The sequence below is a fragment of the Spinacia oleracea genome, chromosome 4 (assembly GCF_020520425.1).
Source record: "Spinacia oleracea cultivar Varoflay chromosome 4, BTI_SOV_V1, whole genome shotgun sequence".
NCBI lineage: Eukaryota > Viridiplantae > Streptophyta > Magnoliopsida > Caryophyllales > Amaranthaceae > Spinacia > Spinacia oleracea.
Genome location: NC_079490.1, coordinates 28,808,243 through 28,835,131, shown reverse-complemented (window position 1 = coordinate 28,835,131; position 26,889 = coordinate 28,808,243). Strand labels below are relative to the sequence as shown.

The 26,889-nt window shown below is 39.0% G+C and overlaps 1 protein-coding gene, 1 long non-coding RNA gene and 1 pseudogene across 2 annotated transcripts; all 3 read right to left on the bottom strand.

The window, feature by feature from the left end:
- Nucleotides 1–912: 912 nt before the first annotated feature.
- On the bottom strand, nucleotides 913–1,544 carry LOC110787815 (NADH-ubiquinone oxidoreductase chain 6). Its single transcript, XM_021992459.2, is given in 2 exon segments — nucleotides 913–1,118; nucleotides 1,121–1,544. Coding segments are annotated over 2 exon segments (630 nt in total).
- Nucleotides 1,545–5,156: 3,612 nt separating this feature from the next.
- On the bottom strand, nucleotides 5,157–9,282 carry LOC130471418 (ATP synthase protein MI25-like; annotated as a pseudogene).
- A 12,687-nt stretch (nucleotides 9,283–21,969) lies between these two features.
- On the bottom strand, nucleotides 21,970–25,187 carry LOC130459877 (uncharacterized). The gene is made up of 2 exons (XR_008919588.1): nucleotides 24,643–25,187; nucleotides 21,970–22,216 (listed from the first exon to the last, which is right to left on the bottom strand). It is a non-coding gene; the product is annotated as an uncharacterized lncRNA (long non-coding RNA).
- Nucleotides 25,188–26,889: the final 1,702 nt, after the last annotated feature.

The window sequence follows — 26,889 nt, the reverse complement described above, 5'->3', positions numbered from 1 at the left end:
AGCCTAAGGATTCAAAACATGCACGAACACAACGACACGCACGAACATCCAACGAGGAGCTGTTGTGCGCGCGCGGAGCTCGGTCCAGCAAGCAGCCACGCGGCCCACATCGTGGGCGCTGCTGCTGCTGGACTTGCCTTGCTCTGCTTGGCCTGGCCTTGCCTTGCGCTTGGCTTGGCCTGCCTTGCTAGGCGGGCTGCTGCTGCTGTGTTGCCTTCGCGTGGGCTTCGCTAGGCATGGGCCTAGCTTCATGCTGGGCCTTGCGTCTAGCAACCTCGTCCGATGTTTATTTCGTACGTCACGCTTCCGATTTATTTTCTGATTCAAGAATTCATTTCCGACTCGAACAATATTTAATATTTTCGATTCCGAAACTAATTTCCGTTTCGAACAAATATTTAATATTTCCGATTCCGGAATTTATTTCCGATTCCGATAATATTTCTGATTCCGACAATATTTCCGTTTCCGACAATATTTCCAATTCCGACAATATTTCCATTTCCGATAATATTTTCTGATACGTACCATGTTTCCGTTTCCGGTAACATCTACGACTTGGATAATATTTATATTTCCGATACGATCCATATTTCCGTTTCCGGCAACATCATCGTTTCCGGAGTATTCATAATTTGCCTTTTGACGATTTCAGCTCCCACTAGAACCGAGATCCGTCGATTCCGAATATCCATAAATGGAGTATTTAATTCACTTAAATACTTGATCCGTTCACGTACTATTTGTGTGACCCTACGGGTTCAGTCAAGAGTAAGTTGTGGATTAATATTATTAATTCCACTTGAACTGAAGCGGCCTCTAGCTAGGCATACAGTTCACTTGATCTCACTGAATTATTAACTTGCATAATTAATTAATACTGAACCGCATTTATTAGACTTAGCATTGAATTCATACTCGGGGCAAGGGCATTATTTCCTTTAAGTCAGTCGTCCTCTTCATTATAATCCTTCTAGAATCAATAGCGTTTCGTTGGAATACATTATGTCTTTTCACCTTAGTAGTCCTATGCATAGTCAGTACTATATCCCCAAAAATGGCTACTAACAAAATAAGACTAGAAACCAAAAACCAGACAAAATAGTAAGTATAAAGTAATTGCCCAATGATTCCAAATTACTCCAACTTCGTACCTTTCCGGCATAAACCGTATATCTCAGAGAGGTTATATTTCTTTGGGTTTGTAGTAATGGAATGGTTTCATTATCTAAAATAAATAACATTTCGCACCAACAGATCAGTCCAATAATACCACTCACTGGTAAATAGCGCAATACTTCTTCGTGAATCTCCGCTATTTGAATATGGAACATAATAACAACGAATAGGAATGAAACGGCTATAGCTCCTATATAAACTACTAGGAAGATCATGGCGGAAAAATCGAGACCTAACAAAATAAGTAAACCTGAAGTGTTGCGAAAGATTGGGATGGGAAACAAAACGGAATGCACTGGATTTTTAACACGTACAACCATCAAACCAGAGACCACAGCCGAGCTCGACAAAACAGAAAGTATCATGGTACGTCGTCCTTCAATGAAATGGAACTTTCATGCTGGTTGGAGTAAGAACTAGCATGAAAGTCGATCTATTACGTACGACCAGCGTGTTTGTTCATATTTCATTTCCTTCTTCCAAACCAAGCCCTTCTTGGAGAGCATTCACTGGGTTACTTACGATCTCTAGACGCCGAAAATTTCTTATCTGGGTTCGGCTAGCTTCTTCCCCACCTTTTTGCGTTCTGTAAGAAACCTGAAATCAAAAGAAACAAGAGAAATTGGGCCATGTTTCCCGAGGGAGGCCACCTTCTCTCAAGGCAGCAGTCGACTAGAAGTAGAAGACTGCTCTATGAGGGCTTCCCTCTTTCCTGGGCTCTGCTCGCCCGTCTACGCTCCGACCTAGAAATAATAGAAAGTTTCCTTACTTGTTCTTCTAAGTGAATTTGACCTCGCCTGCATAAAGATTTCAAACTTGTCGTAAAAAAAATCAATCAGAATCAAGAAAAAAAAGTAAACCGGTTCAATATTTTATCTAGATGGATCCCTGTCCTTGTCTCTATCCGGATAGATATGTTATGTCCCTATGAGCAACTACGCTGATCTTTATGTGTTTTGGCCACGCCCCTTTCCGCTCCGAAGAGGAAGGTTTGGATCTTTCAATCTTATGTGGTGAGGGATGTGATCTATGTTAGGCCATAAGATACCACATCTTTTAGTGTTCTATGATTGACCTCCGAATAATGAGTAGGTAGTTCTATCCTTTTGATTCTTCTCTTCCTTCTGTTCTTCGATAAGGTCACGGAGTAATCAAAATTCCTTTTCATTCTTTTGTGCTCAGCGTCGGATCCAAACTTCTTTGTTCTTTTTAATTCTTCTTTTTGCATAGAAGAATGTAACTTTTGCAAAAACTGGTCCCCTTTTACCGATCCGAATTAGACCATAACAGAATTTCAGTCAATACAATCTTAGAAGCTCCATTCATGCCCACTTTTATTCCTAAGAGCCCTTCATTCTAATCAAAAGAGGATGGAGGCTACTTTCGGGACATTGGTTGCAACGATTTGTAGACCAATAGCAAAAGCTGCAACGATTTGATGCTCTCAAGCAGATCTTCCTCCAAGAGTCAGAGCGCATTCGAGGTCTAATGAACGGATTAAGTTCTGACCCTTATCGAGCAGGAAATAGGAATAGAATCGGACAAAGAGATGAGATGTTTAATTAGAGGCTAAAGACTCCAGCTGCTGTTGTCAAGGAGGTTCTTTTTAAGGTTTCAAGTAGGGCTTCAGAAAGTCAGCGTAGATTGTTATTAAGCGTGACTTATTTTAGCTAACAGTTGTTGATGTTTTTTTTTTTTTTTGTATAAGCTGCAAATGATGGGTGAAGTATCTAGCCCTTCCTAGAAGGTAGGGGCGCTTTCATACTGATGCTTTAGCTTTGCACTTTGAGGTTTCTTTGTGGCCATGGTGGTTTGTACTTTCAGTGCTTAATGGTAATAAAATATCTTTTATTTGAAAAAAAAAGTTAGAGGAATAAGCGATGCTGCTAAGATTCGCAGTCGATTTCTCTTTTGAGGGAAGGGAAAGGCGGACAGTCATTTGTCTAAAGAGAATAGACATAGAGCAGCTCTCTCTCATAACAGAATGAAAGCAAGCAAGAACGAAATAAGCGCTTGTCTTGATTCAGTTAAGGTAGTGCAACGAAGCAGATCTTTCATTTAGTTGATAGTCACCTTTTCTTTCTCTGTTGGTCCCCTAAAGAAAGGTATCAGAAGAGTGAATAAGGGATCTAAAAGCTTTTGGACAGACTCGGATTGAGAATCTGAAAGAGAAATTCCTGAAACTTGACTTTCCAAGAGCTTCGCATAAGCGTGTAAACAAAACCTTCATTTTAGCGACTTCATACCTTTTCTGTAGCATGCAAGTAAATTGGACGAGGTAAATTTATTCCTATATATCAACGGGCAGCCATGTTCAAAAAAACCATTCGATAGACATACCGGGACAGAGAGTTTAAGATAAAGCGAAATATCAAAGACCCACTTCAGCAACCAGAACTCCTAGTTGCTTATCGATCAAAAGACATATTTGTAAGGTACCAACGAATACGACCTTTTATTATTTCGACGGAATGAAAGCTAAAGGATCCTCCTTTCCAAAATCTTTGCTTAAGCAAGTAAACAAAATCTTCTAATAAGCGATTACATACGTACGCTCTTAAACATTGTGTAAGGCGCAAAGGTATGTGAGTGAATGCTTTTTTATGGGCACTTGCTTTTCTCGGAGTTCTTATAGCTGGCTCTGCCCGTCTCGGTCTTCAAGCGCAACGAGTTATATTTATCCTATGTGATTGAAAGAGCTTAGATATACTTCAAGTAGGAACCATCACCATGAAATGGAATTCGTTTATTATATAATCATAAAGTCGCCTAAGGGAATCAAATGACGTGATAGAAGTCGTCCGTCTTTAAAGAATAGTCCCAAGGCAGAGACAAGATATTCAGATAAGCCCCTTCCTTAGTTAATTAGCAATCTCGACTAGCACTCAGAGAGAATCAGCATCCACTTCTGGCTTTTATGGCCACCATCTCCTGTTGAGCCTGCCTGATTGGTCGAATGAAAGCCGCTTCAAAAGCAAGCGGATTTCACACAAACAACAAACTAATTCCCCCATTTTCATCCTAATGCAAGCGATAAAAAAAGGGGGACTTAGTTTGCCTTCATTATTGATTGACCTTTTAAGAGCAGCAGGCATTGAGCATATTAAAGAGTCCCTTCCCGGGGTAGTTATCTCATCGACTTTGTGTAAAACCTCTTATCCTTCAGAACCTAGCCTTTTTTCTACCCCCGACTGTCTCCTAATAGGACTTCGACACCCTGCCAATAAAAAGTAAGGTCAAATTCATGTATCCGCTCTCATATTCGCATGAACGACTGCTCTTGTCCTGACCGAGATCTATTCTCATCTTGTTTCAAATCTCCCCTCTTACCCTCCACTTTCATGTCCATCAGAGAGCTCGCGCATCTTTTCGTTCATCAGGCTAGCGTATGTCCCGATGATAGAAGTGGAAGGTGATCCATAATCAATGCAGCTTGTTTTAAAGACATCTCTCTCCATTTCGTTAATGATTATGCCCCAGCGAGTTTGATTTGTCATATATGTCGGATCTTCTTTATTGTGCTTGTCGTGCTAGGACTGCTCTTCCTTAACAACCTCTCTTCCCGTGTTATACTCCTCCGACTACTTGTAGTGGTAAGGTTGGGACTAATTAAACTCAGGATATTTCTACTCTTCTGACTGCCCTTCTTCAGGCACAACCATACCTTCTTTTCGGCGGGCAATTCAATTTGATTGATCTTCGGATCCCGCTCGATTGAATTGTATTCATCGCCGGACCGGGACACTTCCTCCTAAATCCTTTTTCAATGTACTTTTAAGTTATCCCAAAACATTATCCAATCCGAACTCACTCTTGCTTTCTCTATCTTAGGTGGGTCAGTCTCGTTCTCTCTTGTCGGTAAGTCTATTTTTTGTGGGGCATGATATTCCAATATTTCGAAATTACTCCACTTCTTGAGAAAGAATTCGTCTTGGTATTGGATCCGCTCTTCAATTAGCATGAACATGAATTAGATTCTATTTTTCTTCTTTATTCTTAAGAGAACCTCCTACCCAAACCATTCTTAAGACCGACAAGCCTTCTCGAATGAGTTCTACTATAGAAGCTTTCAGCGTAGACCTGAGGACAAATCTTTCACTCACTGAGAAGTGAAACCCTGTGACTAGATCGTCCTGCAGACGGGTGCGGCGGGAAGAAGTGGCATTTGGAAGTGTTGCTGACTTAACATTTAGGTTTCGACATAACAAAGCTTGCACTGTTTTTTCGCACTTAGGCGCACATCTTGCCATTGGTAAAGATTCTACTACGATTCCACAAATTTTCAAGTTGGCCCTAAGTAATCGTTGTTGTTCATTGGATTCTGGAGGAACTACTTCGTTAGGATTGGGGAATTGCTGCGATTCTTCCTGAATAGCCTGGATTCTCTCGTCGAGAGTCACTTTGAAAGTCTTACCTAACTCTTCCGACTGAATATGATAAAGCCTATAAAACAACGAGCTACTATCATCTCTTCATTATAGATTGAGATATTCTTCGAACTTGATGCACAAATAGATAGAGACTTTGTTGCCTAAAATTCCTATTATAGCTATCACCCCATAAACAGACGTATGAAGTCGCTAAAGCGCAGTTTGCTGTAAACAGACGTATGAAGTCGCTAAAGCGCATTTTTTGGATAGTGTCAATTGGCTTATTCGATGCTCACTGCCTGAATGTAGGAGTTAACCTGATCAAGATCAGATGTTACCTTCTATGATCTCTCCTCCATGAAATACAAATCTCATACCCATCCCCCACCTTTGAGTCTTTTACCTACCTCCATCATTTTCTCTCTCCTCATCCTCATCTCTACGACTCCCCTTCCCTCCTCCTCACATCTCAATTTTATTTCATTTTAACCTCCCAAATAACATGATTTCTTTTTTTCTTAATGACGAATTACAATTTATACCTATAATCTTCAAATCACATCTCTAAGGTAAAAAATGTATTTTACACTTTAGGGATTCCGAGAAAGATTAAGCGTGAATCAACGCCTTGTGATTTGCAGGTAAACCATAAATAACTTGTAAACCCATATTTTTATGGGTTTTCCCCTTTTATTTAAGAGAAAAAAAATAGAAAATCAAATGTTCATACTCATATGAATTTCCTGCAATTATTTCTCAAAGAAAATTGTTGAATTCACGGAGGAGAGAGAAGATGGACCAAATTTCGCTAGTTTTGAGAAGCGATAGTATAAAATCCATCAATTTGTGGCGGTGCTTTTGGTTGGATTTCTAAGGTGTGGCTGTGAGAGCATGAGATAGGGGGGGAAAAAAGAGACATGGAACTGTGGTGGCTGAGAAGCGAAAGTGGCAAGGAGGAAGCCACTGTGAGTTTCTTCGGTGAGGAGGTGAAAATGGCGGACAAAGGATGGTGGAATTGGTGAATATGAGTCCTTACTTTTTGAATAAAAATAAAATAAGGATTTTTTTTTTAAATCAAAGAAGAAATGAAAGAGAAAAAAAACATAATGAATGAAAAGAAAAAAATTATTAAAATTATAGCGAATTGTTGAATACTCGCATATAAATTACTAAAAATTGTTGCCAACAATCCTCGAATCAGCGACCTATTACATCCAATAGATCTCAATGAAGATGGACCAACACTACTCCAGCCGGCATTTATATAACATAATCCCCCACGTTTTTCTTATTAACTATGCTTATGGGCACGTCGAATTACCACATACTCCCTCTGTCCCTAAAAGATTGCCTCATTTGACTTTTCACAGTTTCCAACACTAGACTTAAAACATAAATATCTCTAGTTCTACACGCATAAAAGTTATAAAAACTTGATATTCCAAAAATTTATATAATTAAAGCAAAGTGGTGGGCTATGTGAGGTGAGCAAACCTATGCCACATCATATGCCACGTCAAACCCATTAAATAAGCAATCACTCAATCATGCAGCAATCAAGCAAGGAAATAAGGATAAAGTATCTTAAATGGTGACGATCTAACTTAATTAAATTCAAAGTTTCCAAAATAAGCCTAAAACATCAAGAATAAGGAAGAAATAATATAATTTCCAAAATAAACCTAAACAAATATCAGGAAGACTATAAAAAATAAAATGAATAAATATGTACGAAATTAATTTACAATGCTACATGTTTTTCTAGAGAGAAAAATCAAAATTTTAAAATTTATTTGAGAAAATGTGAATTAGACAAAATGGAACCGTATACCTAAGTGTGTCTAACACATCTAAGGTACACCCCAGTACATACACCATGCACACATTTTCCCCTTGCATATGCGTACCTTGTTTGATTATTTTTGTTAGAATAATGCCTTGAATCGGTCAAGCCCCTTACTGCAACGCCCCAACACGGGGATCTCGCTGACCTAGGGTTATTTGTTTTGGGCCCATTTTCTGGGCTTTTTCCGCATCTGTCTAGAGAGTACTATATAAAGTCTTTAGGTCATAACCTAGTTGTATTCTGTAATCTATACTCCTCAAGATCATTAAAACTTTTCTCCTCTTTGCATGTGGACATAGCTAACACATTGTTAGTGAACCACGTTAAATCTCTGCGTTCTTTATTTACGTTGTTTAATCTTTCTTTGCATCTGTTATAACAATTTTTTACTTGATTATTTTTTTACCATTAGATTCTCTTAAACCATGGGAAAAATCAGAGTTTACATTTGATGAATTTATTAAAAGTGAATTTTAGATTATACAATCACAAACATTGGTTAATAAATTATTGTTTAGTTTTAAATTTTGACTTTTAGTTCTTTCGTATACTCGCTGAGTCTTTTCTTCTGTTTTCAGAAAAAGAGATATTCATTGTCATGTAATATTAGGATGTACAATTAGCATGAACTTTATAATTAACAATTGTCGTGGACAAACTCATTTCATGAGCTTTATAGTTACCAATAATTTATCCCTTTTCAAGGCAAACTTTTGAGAAGTTTGATGTTCATCGAAATTATCTAACTTTCCTCCAATCAATCAATATTTAAATTGCTTAAGCAATAAAAATAAAATAAAACTTGCTCTTAATAGCCCCTGTAAAATAATGTTATTTCTTAATCTTTTGCAAAATATATCATGTACTCCGTATATCAATAATTTTGTTTTATATATAATCTCTTATATATGTTATAACCATATGATTATATTAGGATTAAAGTCATGTTGTTCATATGAAATTTCAAGTAAGCATAATGTGCATAGACAATATGAATATACATTCCGATGCAATTTTTTTGATAAGAGACATAATTTCATTAGGATTATAAAGTGTCCACATAAAATCTCTAACACGTAACACGTGCATAACTCTATTATAATAAGAAAGTTCAAAATATATCATTAAATCTAATTACTATTAAGAACAACTGACACAATAATAAATATCCCGTGCTAATGCACGGGCACAAACTAGTATGTATTGAAAGAATTTAACAAGATCACACATAACTATATTATTTCTTACAGACTAATGAAAATTAACAAATTGTAATGGGACAATCTTTTAGGGACGGAAGAAGTGCTTAATTACTAACGTGAACACGCCACAATGTCACACCATATTGCTACGTACAAGACCTGATGGCTGATGCTAATGCATCAAGGTTTGCTTTCCTAAAATGAAAATTGAAAAATAAAAAACAAGGTCGTGGGCTTATTTTTAGTTACTAGTTGTTCCTCCAAGAAATACAAAACTATCTTATAAAATATTAAATAAAACACGAGAACTAATAAAAATATTTAAATCGTCATATAGAAACCAAAGGTTACAGAGTAAAGAAAGGAAAACTTGTGGTTTTCTTAAATATGACATCATAAGTCAATACATACAATGATACAAATATAATATAGTTTCCTTTTCATATTCCTTTCTAACTTGCTCATTCCAACAACACAAAAAAGAGCAAAAACACGGTGTTGCTCTAGGAAGCACCCTATCACAACTCTTACATCTTCGTCCTCTAGGTGCAATGGGCAAAATGTGTTGGGCTGAAATGTATTGGGGTCGGATATCAGCCAAGCATCCACCTTCGATATCAAGTCTTATAAGAAGAATGCATATCATTAAGAGTGCACATCTAGCCGTGTAAACATCAATACCCATTTTTTCTGTAAAGCCAAAGAAAATCAAGAGGTAAGTCACACATGAAACCATTTGGTTACACATGACTGAAAAGTACACAAATTAGATTAGTGAAAAGAAGTCTGACTGAAAATAAATCAGATTAGTTCTGAAAAGAAGTCAAAGAAAATCAAAAAGTAAGTTAGAGAAAGTACACAAATCAGATTGAGTAACAAGCTATGAAGGTTACTCATTTATTTATATGTCGCATGAGCTTTAGTGATTATTAGTTCTGCAAAAGAAGTCTAATGTAAAGCTTGAAGCCTATGTACACTCGCTAAAAACACAAGAAAAAACGTCATGACAATAATTGTAGATAAAACTATTCGAAGCCAAATCTACGTTGTAGACTTGTAGTACCCAGGTGTTGTATTTAGAAATCAAAGGGCCAAAGTTCGATAGTGTATAGTTTTTTGTAGCTTTTCTTTCAAGGTATCAATCTAAAGTAGCTAATATGGAGCAAGAAGAACACTTATATGGAGGTCATCGTGAGAAAATAGAAGCACCTATGTAGGGTGGTCGGATATAATTTTGAAGTTTTAGTAGCTAAGCTACCATCGATTAAATTACAAATAACAATAGAAAAGAGAAATAAATTGATACCTTAATTAGGAGATCTCGTAAGACGATCCTCGCTCTCAAAACAAAGATCGATACTCGGGTCTCTGTAGCCTACATTAATTAGAAAATAGTAGAATTTAAACCCCATATTAGAAAAAACAAGTCTTTCAAATTTCAACTACATGCCAGACTATATTTTTCTCTTTTGAATTAAATGACATCTTTCAACTCTATGCCATTATAATATTATATATTTCTCTTTTGAATTATATGTCGTCTTTCAACTTTATGCCTCTCTAGATAAATACACTTTTAGATGACTCTTGGGTTCTACACAACAGAATCCAAACAATAAGCCATTTATTATGTAAATTCTTAGAGTTCACACAAAATTTGATCAGTTTTGACTAATCTAATTTATCTGATGCCCTGTAAATTTAAGAGTTGCAAAGGTACATGTTTTCAACCCGCCATCACTTAAAAGTCATGTAACAAAGACTAAAAGAACAACCCGCCATCACTCCCAGCTCTATGCCAGTGTATATTTAGATTATATAAATATAATCTATCACCACTAACGGAAATCGGCCATTTCAGATTGTACAAATAATGCACCAGCCATCATGCAAGTTTTTCGCATAATATGTGTTTTAGAGGACCTATTGTAGCCTGTAAATCCATCCTCGCTAAGGCTGGTTGTTCTTTTTTAGCAAACAATCAATAAAAAAGATCGAGAGTCATGATTCCATCCTCGCGGACACCTATTGTAGCTTTTAAATCATAATCAATGCCAGCTCAAGCATGAAAATAACAATGCTCTCAACAAATATAAACAACATAACTCATCAAAGACGAAGCGTAAATATTAGGAGTTCTCACAATGCACCTTCCCAATCACCAAAAAGATTACTGGTTTTATTTGAAATGCAGCTGTAAGACAACTCAGTGTGCACCGCACCATTCAACAAAAAAATCCTTATTTCTAAGACAAAGTAGCCACTGAGGAAAAAAATCAATCCTTTAAATTTACCTCAACACTCAAATTAAAAGTAATCAATGATGTATTAGTATTAAGAACGTCTCCTCTTCTTTACCCACTTCAAATTCATTATTTACAGCACAAATCAAGTTATGTTCGACACAAATCCAACCTTAAGATAGTTACATTTCCTTCAAATCACATCTTTTTTCCACTCAATAATCAGCTAAAATACCACATTTCAAATCAACTATGAAAAACAAACACGCATCCAATACAAAATAATATTAACCCACTAAAACACAAAAGATCCACACAAAAAAGCATCGGAAATTCAATCAAACCAAACATAAAAAAAAAATCACAGGAAAACTTAATAATTTAACTAAAAAAGAAAAGGGATAAACCTGCTTGGCCTTGTAATGTCAGGGCGAGTAGGGAGAGTGACGCGGATAATGGAAGGAAGCGGACGATACTCCCAGCACCTGACTCTTTGTATGAACCTCATCACATCGGATTGTTTCAATTCTTCCTCCATAGCTCTTGCATATACTTGTACGTACTTGCAAATCATCCACAAAAACACCAATTAATACTGGGTCAATTCATAGAGATCATTGTATTGTGTGATAATGATGATAAATTGACAGAAAGAGACTCGTGATGATGATGATAAATTGACAGAAATTTCAGTTTTTTTTACTGTCAAATCTTACTGTATTGTGTAGACATGTCGGTATTCTTCCTTAATATGCCATTCTCCATCTCAATATGATATGGCTTTCTAGATTCTCTCTATTTCTCTGCGATTCTCTATTTTTCTGTAAGCATGCACTTATTTTAAAAGTTGATCTTTGATAAGTAATTTCATTCCATATTGTATGGATTATAATTTTTACAATGAGTGGATTGTTCTATGGAATGTATCAGGAGTATTATAGATATCATTGCCATCATAATACAAAGTATTAAGAGTAGATGTTTATGTAAATTGTCTAAGTGATCATTCCTTGCCTCACGCTATCCACTGACTCAAATATGCATTGAATTTTAAGATCACAAAATTTCATTTATAAACCATCACATGTTGAGTTTTGGTCTTTTGAATGAATGCCTCCTTATTTTATCGGATAGCATGTTGATTTATCAGTTAGCATTTCTGGCATTCTTCTATGGGATTTGTGTAGCATAGATGTAAAATAGCATTCCTGCTCTTACTCATAGTCACTTTGAAAATAAATTTCTTCCCTTGCCTCTACATTATAAGTGAAGCTTTGATGAAAGAAATTTATCAAAGCCCATAGTCAGGAAAGTGTAGCATCACGCCAATAACTACTTTAATGTAGCTAATTACATGGAAATATGAGTATTCCAAAGGGAAATTCGGAACAGAGTGAAAAACATGATTTAAATATGGCTTTGGCTCTGTTTGGATTAAGAATTAAAACCATGTTTCACAAGTGATGCAAATTATAGAATTTCTATCTTTGTTTGCATCATACAACACTATACAAAAATAATTAGTGTCACTTAAATGTAGCGGCATTAGCAAAGGACTGGATAGTGAAATTCTCAGAAATTTCTCAGAGAAAATCACCTTTTCCAGAAGGCCAATTCAATACATTCTATGTTTACCTACCTCTGATAGGCTAGTTACTAAACAATGAGAGAATCCTTAAAATACGATTCAAGTTTGTTAGGTTATGATACATATAAAGCATATATATTTCATGCGAAAAAACCATAAAGCCAGGAATCCAAATTAATTGCCACATAACAATTAGCATAATTTAGGATGCGTACATTTGTAGCGTGCCCTCCCTAGCTGCTCCCGAACCAAACAAGAACAAGTTTAGGACTCCAAGTGTAGTCCCTCCGTAGATAGTCCACAACACGTTCGGATCCGCCTTAGATTTAATTAACTAGAACTCAACCTAAGGTTTTAAGTTATTCGAATATAATTGTGACAAATTATTATCTTAGTTTTAACCTTAAAACTATATGAATACTTGAATTGGGTGTTTATAAATTGTGAATTCCATCATATATTTATAGGGTTGGAATAATGGAATTAGAAGTCTACTAGGTTTCAATTAATCTAATCATATTAGAATTAGACATTAATTAAAACTAATAAGTTATTGTTTAATTAAACAACTAACTCTAGTAACTTTAGGAAATTTAATCTTTAATCTAATCCTAATTGCTTAAGGATTTGACGTATGCACGAACTCAACGCACACACGCACGCACAGCCACGAGGGGCGCTAGACGCGCGCGCGCACGGAGCAGCTCGGCCCACAGCGCTGCACAGCCCATTGCCTTGGGCGCGCCAGTTGCCTTGCGCGCTGGGCCTGGCCTTGCGCGCTGCTTGGCTGGGCCTGCGTGCCTTGGCTTGCTGTGTTGCCTTGCGCGCATGGGCTTGCTAGGCGCAGGCCTGGCTTCGTGTTGGGCCGTCTAGCAAGCTCGTCCTATGTTTATTTCGTACGACGCGCTTTCGATTAATTTTCCGATTTCGGAATTCATTTCCGATTCGAACAATATTTAATATTTCCGATTCCGGAATTAATTTCTGTTTCGAACAAATATTTAATATTTCCGATTCCAGGATAATTTTCCGATTCCAATAATATTTTCGATTTCGACAATATTTCCGTTTCCGCAATATTTCCGATTCTGGCAATATTTCCATTTCCAAAAATATTTTCCGATACGTACCATGTTTCTGTTTCTGGTAACATTTACGACTTGGATAATATTTATATTTCCGATACGATCCATATTTCCGTTTCCAGCAATATCATCGTTTCCGGAGTATTCATAATTTGCCTTTTGACGATTTCAGCTCCCACTGGAACCGAGATCCGTCGATTCTGAATATCCATAAATGGAGTATTTAATTCACTTAAATACTTGATCCGTTCACGTACTATTTGTGTGACCCTATGGGTTCAGTCAAGAGTAAGCTGTGGATTAATATTATTAATTCCACTTGAACTGAAGCGGCCTCTAGCTAGGCATACAGGTCACTTGATCTCACTGAATTATTAACTTGTATAATTAATTAATACTGAACCGCATTTATTAGACTTAGCATTGAATGCATACTTAGACCAAGGGCATTATTTCCTTCAAAGTTATCTTAAAAAAAATTTACACTTATGAGACAATGCACAATTCACATGCAAGGAAAGGATAGAAGAAGATGATGTAGTATTCTTTTATATGCAAGGTATAAGCCATAAATGTGAAATAATTACCACACAATTCGGTGTTCAAGGAAGAATATGCATTCTCCAGTTCTCCACAAACAGGAGTCTTGCGCACGAAACAGTATAACTTAGTTGCCTGAAAACCCATAAAAAAAAACCTTAGTAAGCATTATCATTTGTCACAAACGTAAATAAAAAAATAGCAAACTCAATAAAGCAAGCCGGTAGCCTAATATATATCATATCCTAGAAACAACAACTTCACTATCAAGACTAAGTTAAAGCCAAAGATTAGTTTTTTATTGGACGGTACAAACTAACAGTGTTCAATCACTCCTCAAATCCAATTTTGAATGCAATCCACATACTAATCAATCCTTCGCACATTACGGTCGAGGTAAAACATGTCAATTCCTGAAATAAAACAAAACATTGATAACCCACTATAGTTCATCCCAGTATACATCTACAAAACTGATATTAACCCCTAACAAAGTAATATTCATCGTCCAAAACCCCTTAAATTAAAAAAATTTGACAAAAAAATAAACCCAATTTTGCGTAATAATTCAGAGATCCCTCAATCAGATCTGAAACAGCAAGACCATCGAACTGTACAGCCTATCCTTATAATTAAAAGCTAATTTAAGCATTGTAGGGGGTTTTTTGATCTTTTCCCGTTTCCTACAATGGGGGGTTGGCACGCGGCGGTTCGTTTAGAGAACCGTTGAATTGTTTTTGCACCTCGAAGGAGTCGCCACCAAACTTATTTTAGGTCTCGTTTGGGAAGACTGCACAATGACTCTATTTTTGGATAAGGCCTTGAATCCTTGAAACGGATGGGTGAGATCCGGGCTCGGGAACGAAAATGCTTATTCGGCGAGCTTTAGAAATATTCAAGTACGTTGGCACAACATCGTTTCGAAAATAAACCCTAAGATTAGACTATGTGGGTTTGAAAATTAGAACAAAATAGAATTTCTAATTGTACGGTGGTCACTTTGCTTTAAAGATTGATTTAAGGAACCTAAGGCCGGTTTGTCCAAAAATATCTTCGTTAAGCGTGATGTAATCTTTGTATTTTGTTGTATTTAGCATGTTGGTGGTGAAAGCGATAAAGCACATAAAGCAACATCACAATACTAAATAAAGTGCGAAATTAGTAAATACAAGACCCCCTAGAAAAAAACTAGGGAGTAGGTCCACATTGCCTAGAAATGGACTAGGCAAGTAAAGGTGCGGAATTGAAAGTGCGATATTGAAATTGCGGTATTGAAATTGCGGTATTGAAATTGCGGTATTGAAATTGCGGTATTGAAAGTGCGATATTGAAATTGCGATATTGAAAATTGTACTTGGGCACATGAGATTCGAACGCCAAGCGGCTCCTTAAAAATAAGTGCGCCCGACACGAATTCAAAGCCAAAAATCTCAACTTGGGAGAGGTTGCTCAACCCAAATGTCCTAGATTTTGCATATTGAACTTGAAATTGAAAGCTTGAATATTAAAAGGTTTGAACTTGAAAAGATTGAATCTTGAACTTGAAATGATTGAAATTCGAAAACTTGAACTTGTATATTGAAATTTGAAGACTTGAACTTGTATATTGAAAAATGGAGTTTTGAATCTTAAAAGACTAAACCTTTAAATGCTAAAAGGTGTCATCTTAGATTACTCCACACTTGAAGGTGATTCTAGTTCAAAGAGATGAATGCAAACAACTTTGAACATGCTTGAATCTTGAAAATTTGTATTTTGTATTTTGAAAAAGTTTGTATTTTTGTAAAAGCATGTATGATTGTTGCAAGTGGTGTTTTTTTTATGGCAAAAAACGCCAACTTGCTAATCATTTGAAATCAAAATAGCATGATTGATTGAAATGGGATTCAGATTTACCTAGTTAAGCTTAGTCTCGAGCTCCCAATTGCTCTTGAATTTAGGACTTTTGTATGTGTTTTGAAGAGTTTTGAAGTTTGTATTGTGAGGAGTAATGTCGAAATTACGACGTTGTATGTGTTGTGCTCCCCTTTTTTCGAAGGAAATGAGGGGTATTTATAGGAGGGAAATGGTGCAAAACGCCAGCACACGACAGCGCCTAGCGCCAGGCCAGCGCTGGGCGCTGCTGACGTGGGCTGAATGCCGCCAAAAACGACGAAAAGATACTGTCCTTGATTTGTCTTGTATGGGTGTCCCTTCGTATGAATAGTACGATGTTTGGCACGTAGTGTTTGCTTGGAGGTTAAGGCTTGAATTTGCGTCTAAAAACAAACCTTTCTCGGGTTTTTGAATTCCGGTTTTACGGGACGGGGCCCCGCATGCTCGGTTTTGTGGGTCGGCGCCCGAATTTGACTTGCCTTATATGATTTTGAGTGGAAAAGGCCTAGTAAGACCAATGGGATGGTCCACTAGTTGAGATTGAACTTGGATTTTGAAATTGGATTTTGGAAGTTGTATTTTGTACCGAGTTCCGGGAGGGGAATGGTCTCGGGGATTGGATTTTGGACTTTGAATTTCGGAGGTGTTCTTAGCAATTGGGATTTCCGCCTGGAGTTACTCCAATCTCCTAACAAGGATAATGGTATCGTCATCATCCCAAAGGGGAGACACAAATTAGGTGTCTATAGAAGCCCCCACTTTGACTGAGCGTTCGATTAGGAAAGCGCAAGTCAAAGTATTTCGAAAGGGACGGAGAATGGTCAAGATGTTCTGCAATCGAGACCACTCTTTGTACGCCGGTACCTGCACAAAACAGGCGTTAGAAAAAGGATAGAGTCTACCTCGGTGCGGTTGGTGATGACTCCGATTTGTACTTGTACTTTTCCGCCTTCAGTTTAGGACGGAGCTTGGCATCGAAAATTTGAATTTTTGAATTTTGAATTTTGAACTTTGACACCCGGGGTTAATCTGTTGGGCTGTTCTTTCCTGGGGATAAGAGCTTTTTACTGGCCCTTAAAATTTTGAATTTCGACTGACTTTCCCGGAGCTTGGTTCCGTTGGGAGTTGGGCACCTGAGTCGTTGTATTTTTTGGACTTTGTATTCTTGAAATATGCATCTGTTTGTACTTGGAGATACAGGTGTATACCCGTATTTTCGATGGATGGTTCGATGCGACGTTTGATGCTTGGTGCGGAAGACCGTAGCAGCAAAGGACGTGCAATCAGCACGGGAGACCGCGCGCGCTGCAGACCTGCGCATGCAGCAGGTCAGCGCTAGGCGCTGGTGCGGTGCCTGGCGCTGGGCTACACTTTTTAAGTGCCCCCTTGCCGTGCCATTTTGAGGCACATTCACTTGAAACTCTTGCTTCTTTCCTCTCAAAGGTCGATTAGCTTCTCCCCTTGGTCTTGTTCTTGCCTTGTCCATGTAAGTTTTTCATGTTTTTGTTTATGAAATAACTCTAGGATTGCACGTAGTTTTGATTTTCTCGTACTTTGAAATCATGCTTGTATGCTTAAGTTTCTTGAATCTTGTAGAAAACTGTTTGATAGACACTTGAACTTGAACTGTTGGAACTTGTACTTTTGAATTTTTGAACTTGTATCTGCTTCGGCACGGATAGCCTAGGCGTTGATGTAGAACTTGAATACCTGCTTCGGCGTGGATAGCCTAGGCGCTGGTGTAGAAATTTGAATACCTGCTTCGGCGTGGGTAGCCTAGGCGTTGGTGTAGAACTTGTACCTTGAATTAGAGGTCCACTGGGGATTTTGTTTTGAATTTTTTTTTTGACTTTGTTTAGGCTAGTATAAGATAGCCCCCAGTTTAGAATTTTGACTCTTTGTATGCTACTTAATTTAGTATGCCTCGTCACACTCGGAGAAAGCTCGCTGAGTCGTCTGTGGTTCGAGCTGCTGAGGAAGATGCTTCGGATGAATGCGCCAGGTGGGGGTATGGTTCCCCAAGATGCGCCTGCTTTCCCTGGTGCTGGTTGGACTCCTTCCGACCTGGTGTTTCGGCCAGATTGGCACTTGTCTCAGCGGCCTCGCGCTGGCATGGTGAGTTTCGTACTGTGTTTCGAATTTGTACTTTGTATTTGTATAGGTCTTGAGCTAACTCGTTCACCTGTAGGCCGACGGAAAGCCGTTTTGTACTTACTGGTCCTTGGTGGAGGTTCAGAGGGCCTTTAAGGTTCTCCATGCTGATGAGGAGGCTATGGGGATTTGGTCTCAGATGGGCCTGGCCGATTTCTGGCGTACCATGGGAGGTTCCCCGAGGAGAACGGGGATTAAGAACTGTTTGTGGGCTTTGTTAGAGCTGTGGTGGGATACCACCAACACTTTCCACATGGCATGGGGGGAGATCACTGATACCCCTCTTGAGTTTGCTATGATTACAGGTCTTCCTTTTTCCGTGAGGAATGTGACCTTCGATTCTGAGCTAACGTGGCGCTCGGCCGCTGCCAGGGACTTGCTCGGCCCTGTTGTTGATTTGTCAGAGGACGACTCCCACGGTTCTGTGACGGTGCTTGTGGATGCTATCTGTGGGGAGGGTGTGTCCGCGGAGCAGAGGGTTAGGCTCTTCCTCCTTGTCTTGGTTAGCAGAGTGATTGCCCCGAGTAGGAACAGTCGGGTGCATATTAGCTTCTTGTTCGCTCTGAGGGACTTGAGAGCTGTTCCGAGTTATAACTGGGGTGGTTTGGCATATAGCCACCTTTTGTATGAAATGGGGCGGGCCTCCCGGACTGCACTGGGGAGTGACCCGAGCATGGCTGCTCTGTGGAGCGTGCTAGAGGTATTCGAGACTTCTTGTACTTTGTACTTTGTATTTGTATGCTTGTATCTTGAACTTGACTGATGTTTTGTTTGTTCCTTGAAAGATTTGGATCTATGAGCACTTTCCGACTTTGGCGTCGGAGCGTACTAGAGATGCGGCTTACCCGTATGCTGCCTCTTGGATAGGAGCGGTGCGCGTTGGTGCGTCCCTGGCGGCTTCTCGCAGAGCTTGGAGAGTTTTGCCTGCTGATGGGGTAGTCTTTTGTACTGTTTTGCTTTCTTGTATTTGTATTTGTACTGTTGCCTGAGTTGTCTGCTTTGTAGGTGGTATGGCGTCCTTTTGCCAATGCGATTGTACCTGTCTCCGTTGCTCGTGCCCAATTCCTGTCTGGGCGGCGGGTTTTGCTTCCCGGGCTGTACCGCCATATGTGGTATCTGGGAGAGCGAGTGTCCCTTCAACACAATTCAGGGGATAGACTTGTCCCCAAGGATCCGCCGAAGTACATGCTGGCGTTGGATGAAGAGTTGGCCCAGCTATATGCGGAGGCTAGGGGCGAGGCTATTTGTCGCTCTTGGAGGGATTTTGTACACAAGAAGGGGAGCTATGACGACTTCCTGAGGAGGCTGGCTCCACCCGTACGCTTCGTACTGTCGGTGAGCTTTTGAACCTTGTATTCTTGTATTCTTATATTTTTGCATTTTTGTATTGATTGAATGATTGCATGATTGTATGATTGTATGTAGGAGGAGGAGGTTGATCCTGAGGACATTCCTCATGCTGATAGGATCCTCCGCTATGAGAACTCGGACGGGGAAGAGGTGGTGGAGACCATTCCTTGGGCTTCTCCTCCGCACCGGAAATCAAATGATGTTGTACCTGAGCATTACGCCCCTGTAAGTACTGTTGCATTTTTGAAACCTTTTGTAACTTGTATTTGGAAATTGATCTTGAATTTTGTATGCAGGCGCCTCGGGCGAGAGTGCGTCGCTGGATGCACTTGCTTGATTCTTGGTAGAGGCAGTGCGCCAAGCTGACCCGGAAGCTTTCTGGCCGGAACAGAGAGGTACCTCACTTGATTTTGAAACTTGTATACTGGAAATTCCAACTTGGGAAATTGATTCTTGAAATTGTATCTTGTATAGGAGCGCCATCGAGACCGTAGGGACTCTGTTGACAGGGAGCCTCAGGCGGAGACGTCTTTGAGACAAGAGGGACCAAGCTTTGAGCTGGGACAGGGGTCCGGTGCTGGTGCTCATCAGAGGCACTCTGATGTTGAGTGGGGAGCTTCCCCTTTTGTACATGTTGACCCCACCAGGCATTCATTCGGAGGTGCTAGCGGTTCACGGCCCTTTGTTCCTCCTTCCGGCTATTACTTTGGAGGAAGTGGTCCTCAACCTTGGGGTGCAGGTCCATGGGCTTGCTATGCGGAGATGGATCGGATGCGCCAGGCTCAGATGTATGGGTCGTATCCGTATATGCCGATGCCGCCGCCTTATCAGTATTCCTCTCCTCAGCAGGGAGTTCATCCCTCCACTAGCACACTTCGTATCTCGGAGCAGGATGCTAGTACCACTGGGACGGAGCTGGATCAGGAGCTGGAGCGCCTTAGGAGGCGTAACAGGGACAAGGGGCCTGTGGTTGACATCACCGCTGATGATGACTCAGACTGACCCTGCATGGTAGCGAGTTCCAGCTTGCCTGGGTTGATTTTGTATAGGCTGGTTGTATTGTGTTTGTATGGATTGAAACTTGAATTTTTGTATGGTTTGTATGGTTTTGAACTTGAATTGGTTTGTAAAATTTGAAGATTGGCTTTTGTATGTTTGAACGCTTGTATACGTTGTGTGTTCCTTGAAATTTTGTAGCTATATGCATGCATGACAATTTTGCGAAAAATTTTGAAAACATTTGCCCATTTTTTGGGTGTATGTACCCACTATAAGCCCCCACTTTGACTGAGGTTTTTTGGTTAGGAAAAGCGCAAGTCAAAGTATATTCAACTCTTGCTTATGCATATGCAGACTCGACTTAGGACGCCGATCTAGGACTAAAATGCTTGAATTTGAAAAATCGACCCGAAATCTGCCCGAAGCGTTGATCCGGACTGCTTGAAATTGCGCGGCTTGCGGCTCTGGAATCTTGAATAATGGAGGTTGTACTCTGCTGTCCGAAACACTAAAGAGTGTGTACTCAGAGTCATAAGAGAGGACGGTGGCCTCGTTCTTAGATGCAGGCCCCTGCGCCTGGCGCAGGCTTGGCGCCTGGCGCCTGTGAGCTGTCGTGCAAGCCGACTTTTGTATAAATAGGGAGCTTGTTGGATCATTTCTTGCATCAATCCTTCCCTGCTATCATTGCATACTGCTTCCTCTCAAAAAGAAAAGAAGATATGGCTGTGTCTTTTGAAAGTGCCTTGAACTCGTGGCTTGGTTCGCTAGGCAAGTTGGAGAAAAGGGAGCCTGATGGCATGCATCTTGGGGTGCTCGTCTCTTTTCGGTTTGTAAAATTGGACTTGCACTTCATTCTTGCTGCTCTGGAGGCTTGGGACCCGAATCATCATGTCTTCCTCTTTGGAAATAATGAGGTATGTCCCCTCCCTGAGGAATTTGGTGCCATATTGGGGTGGCCCTTGATGCTGGAGCCATGCATGCCTAGTGTTGAAGAACATTTTTTCTTGAACTTTGAAAGGTATTTGGGCCTGAAGCCCCCACTTTTGAGTGCTGTTTGAAGGAAATAGTGCCCTTGGTCCAAGTATGCATATAATATTAAGTCTAATAAATGCGGTTCAATATTAATTAACAAGTTAATAATTCAGTGAGATCAAGTGAGCTGAATGCCTGACTAGAGGCCGCATCAGTTCAAGTGGAATTAATTATATTAATCCACAGCTTACTCTTGACTCACTAGTAGAAAAAACCCTTATTGCAGCGGGCTTTTAGACCCCTGTTGCAGCGTACATCGTATGCTGCAACTGGGGGGCCTGCAACAAGTCTGAACTTGTTGCAGCGTACATTTATTTGTACGCTGCAACAAGTCTGAAATTTTGCGAAATTTTTTTCCCTTGTTGCAGCGTACAATATATATGTACGCTGCAACAAAGCACTTTTGGCGGGAAAATTCTAATTTTGTTTAGGGATACCTAGAGTGCCTTGCACCAAATATAGAAACCTGTCAAAACAATAATAGAATAACGCAACCTGTATAACAAATATAAAAACAACAACTGGAGTTTTGTATACTATATATCCCAAAACCAAAGTGCACATATTACATTTAAATATATGTTCCAATTTCAACATAAACATACATTTTAATATAAAATTTATTCTATAAAAACTAAACCAACTCGATCAAGCGCGCTAAAGCCAATAATAAATACTTGTTGGTAAAAAACTTAGCCCATTGCTCACGAACCACATCAAATTCCTTGCATAAGGCGCAATCCTCGGAGTGTAGACCTTTACAAAAACAGAAATTTAAATTAAACATTAGATTAAATACAAATTAAATATCACATTTTAACATTCAAGAAACTAATGACAATGTCCTAATAGTCTAAAATGAGTCCTTAGGTTCTTTAGTTCATAGTTTGGAGCGAAAATGTCATTTTAGCCTAAATATGACCTATAACGACCCAATGAGCCTATAGGTGCATAAATAGATTGGAACGAGTCTTAGATCGTTAAAATTATGCATATTAAACATGTAATAAGTTTTAAATGAGTCCTTAGGTTCTTTATTTTAAAGTTGGGAGCGAAAATGCCTTATTTTAGCCTAGATATGACCTATAACGATCAAACAAGCATTAAATGGGTATAAGTAGATTAGAATAAGTCCTAGAAACTCAAAACTAAGCTTATTAATCATATAATAATTTAAAAATGAGTCCTTAGGTTCTTAAGTTCAAAGTTGGGAGCGAAAATGTCATTTTAGCCTAAATATGACCTAAAACGACACAATGAGCCTTAAATGTGCATAAATGGATTGGAATGAGTCCTAGAAAGTTAAAAATAAGCATATAAAACATTTAGTAAGTTTAAAATGAGTCCTTAGGTTCTTTGGTTCATAGTTGGGAACGAAAATGTCATTTTAGCCTAAATATGTCCTATAACGACCAAACAAGCCTTAAATGTGTGTAAGTAGTTAGAATAAGTCTTAGAAACTTAAAACTAAGCATATTAAACATGTAATAAGTTTAAAATAAGTCCTTAGGTTCTTTATTTTAAAGTTGGGATCGAAAATGCCTTATTTTATCCTAAATATGACCTATAACGATAAAACAAGCATTAAATGTGCATAAATAGATTACAATAAGTCTTAGAAACTTAAAACTAAGCATATTTATCATATAATAAGTTTAAAATGAGTCATTAGGTTCTTAAGTTCAAAGTTGGGAGCGAAAATGGCACTTTAGCCTAAATATGACCTATAACGACACAATGAGCCTTAAATATGCATAAATGGATTGGAATGAGTTCTAGAAAGTCAAAACTAACCATATAAAACATTTAGTAAGTTTAAAATGAGTCCTTAGATTCTTTAGTTCATAGTTTGGAGCGAAAATGTCATTTTAGCCTAAATATGTCCTATAACGACCAAACAAGCCTTAAATGTGTATAAGTAGTTAGAATAAGTCTTAGAAACTTAAAACTAAGCATATTAATCAACTGGTCTCACAGTCGTAGAATTTAGATCTGTGTCAAAGTTCAAGTCGGAAGTTTTAGCAAGCGCATCGCCTTGGTGACGAATGCAAGTCGGTTGCTAGTATCTCTGATCGAAATGTGCTACGACGCATTCGTACATGACTATTTTGCTACTCCCAAATATTAAAAGAAAGGGACAAAAACACTCCTACCCCATATTATAGAAACCTAATGCCACCTTCCCTATGTGCACCTCCCCTGTTATGCTATCTCTTAATTAGCCCTCCTCTTTCTTCTGTCTCCTCCAATATGATCTACCCCTCACTCTCGTTTTCACCTCCCTTGAATTTCCTCTCCTGGCTTCTAAATAGTTGCATGCCACCAAAAAAGCAATCTTGAAGTCGGATCTAACACTAAACCATACTGCTGGTGATCTCAAGCAGATCATAAATGATCTAAGTCATCTAACACTAAAGCAATAGTTCAGACTTCAGATCATTTACACAAGTCCCAGTCCACGAATCTACTCAACGGTACGATTCTTGACAGCAAGAGGCATATGATTGTCCACAGCCTTTTGGGGGAATAATAAAAAGGAGCGCAGCTTTCTTAACCAATAATGAATTAGTTTGGATTGTTTTTGCAACTTATTCTAAGAAAACAAATGAGAATAGACTAATACAGTAACATAAATGACAGATAAAATCAAACAAAACAGTAATAACCAAAGCTATTCCATATCAGCTCATTCTGACAAACACCATCATAACAAATATTATCTTACTTTCAAACTAGAGTTGTATGCATGAACCTTCATAGTACATAACTATGGTTTGCGGTGTATGTCATAATCGATGGCTTGAGACATCACAGCCATAACTATTGTTGACTGATTCACAACATGATTAGCACAATCATTTTCAACAATTTACCTTTGACTCCAAGACCTTTTGTGTATACTATATAAAACTTTATTTCAAAGCCAAAGATATATTCAGGCCATATATCCTTAACGAATCATTGAAAAACAAGAATAAATCAGCCGTAGCTTGAGTAGGCCGAGGCATCTCATAAATGTAATTGTGAGTGTAAGCTATAGAAAGAAGACCAGTAGAACTAACTATTGTCCTTATACATTATACAGAAAAATCAATTTGTTTAGAATCTCCATGAACTGCATTTCAGTCTAATACAGAGAAAGCATAAGAAAAAAGAACATAAAAAAGTCAAAAGAGCCTTACCTTTTCATACATCTTTATAGCTGGTACATTTGATGCCCGCACAAATAGGTCAACAAAGAAAGCCTTATCACTGCAGACCAAAGGTGATCTTGTCAACATGAGGAAAAACTAAGCAATAACAGACTAATTCCAAAATTTCCTTACATCTGCTACACAGACAATTCTATTAACACCATCACAAAGGAATATATAGACATACATGCCTGCACAAGTACACAGAAGTCAACCCCTACTGCCACCCTCCCTAGCAGCACACATAGATACTGCGTTAATATAAAATACCAAAATGACACGGCCCTCAACAGTAGACAAACTAATTGTTAGAGTTGCTCATATGCAAACTCATTGGAACATGAAGCATGTTCAAACCAAGTGAGAAAAACTGGGTTTAGCTCAAAACAACATTGCACAAAAAAGCAATGCTCTAACAGCACAAAACTCGAGTTAGCTCAACTCATTTGCAATAAAGGACATAAATTTGTGGTCATGTACTCTAATTGTATATCTTCTTAAAACAAGATTCATTAGCTTTTACTTGCACACTTTTGAAGTGTTATTACTCTTATTAGGAAATGGTGCTCTTGCATTTAGAATACTTCTCAATTACCAAAGATACAGAAATTATGACTTCCTATGAGCAGGCCTCAGACATTCAAAAGAGGAAAAAGAGAAACTTCATGAAGATAATTAGATAAATCAATACCTTAATGCAGTTGTTAAATCTAAACAAGCACGATGATAGATTCCTGCAGGCAGTACGATCTTCACAAATTAAGTGCAAAGAACGAATTGAAGAACTAGCCAAAAAAACAAAAAAACAAAAACAGAATTGTACAAACCCTTATTCTAAAAACGAAAATCAAAAGGGGACAGGAAGATAATTACTCGTTGTGGCGAGGAGTGACGGCCGAGCAAGCACCGGAGAACAGACCGCTCTTTCTTAGAACCACCGGCCGAGCTAGCTGAGTTTTCAGCGACTATGTCAGTCGTGGTTCAGCGCGGAGAAGGTACAGGACGCGACGGGGGGAGGAGGCGAGAAAAGACACTCACCGGCGAGGAGAGTGACGGCAGATCCGAGCAAGATGAGTTCGACGGCGACGCAGGACCGAGCAAGCTCTGAGTTTGTCGGCGACGCAAGGAATTGAAAACTGAGGGAAGAAGCTTGGAGTTGAGCGCGGGGAACTCTAAAATTTTGAGATAGATATTTTAGTTAAATAAATTAATTATTCAATAATAATATTATTCCAGCAAACAAATTTTGTTACACGGATTTGTTGCAGGGTACAATAACATGTACGCTGCAACAGTATCTAGCTATTGCAGGGGGCTTTTAATATGTACGCTGCAAAAAGCTCTTTTGCAGGGGGCAATTAATTTGTACGCTGCAATAACCCTTTAAAGGGTTTGACCCGCATTGACCTATTGCTTGTTGAAGCGTATTAATACATGTACGCTGCAACAAGGGGGCTGCAACAGGGGTTTTTTCTACTAGTGACTGAACCCGTAGGGTCACACAAATAGTACGTAAACGGATCAAGTATTTAATGGCATTAAATACTCTATCTATGGATATTCGGAATCGACGGATCTTGGTTTCAGTGGGAGCTGAGATCGTCACAGGCAAGAAATGAATACTCCGGAAACGATGATATTGCCGGAAACGGAAATATGGATCGTATCGGAAATATAAATATTATCCAAGTCGTAGATGTTGTCGGAAACGGAAAACATGGTACGTATCGGAAAATATTATCGAAAATGGAAATATTGTCGGAATCGGAAATATTGCCGGAAACGGAAATATTGTCAGAATCGGAAATATTATCGGAATCGGAAAATAATTCCGGAAACGGAAATATTAAATATTTGTTCGAAACGGAAATTAATTCCGGAATCGAAAATATTAAATATTGTTCGTATCGGAAATAAATTCCGGAATCGGGAATTTAATCGGAAGCGTATCGTACGAATTAGCATCGGACGAGGCCTGCCAGACGAAGGCCCAGCACGAAGCCGGGCCATCGCCCAACAAGCCAAGCGCGCCACACGAACAGCCAAGGCCACGCCAGGCCCAGCGCAAGGCCAGGCCCAACAGGCCGTGGCAGCGCGCGCAGTGGGCTGCAGCTCGCGTGGGCTTGTAGCTCGCGTGGGCCGAGCGGCCGTGTGGGCTGTGCGCGGGCATGGCCTGCACGCTTGCGGGTCATGCTCGTGTAGTGTTTGTGTTCACAATACGAAACCTAAAAAGTA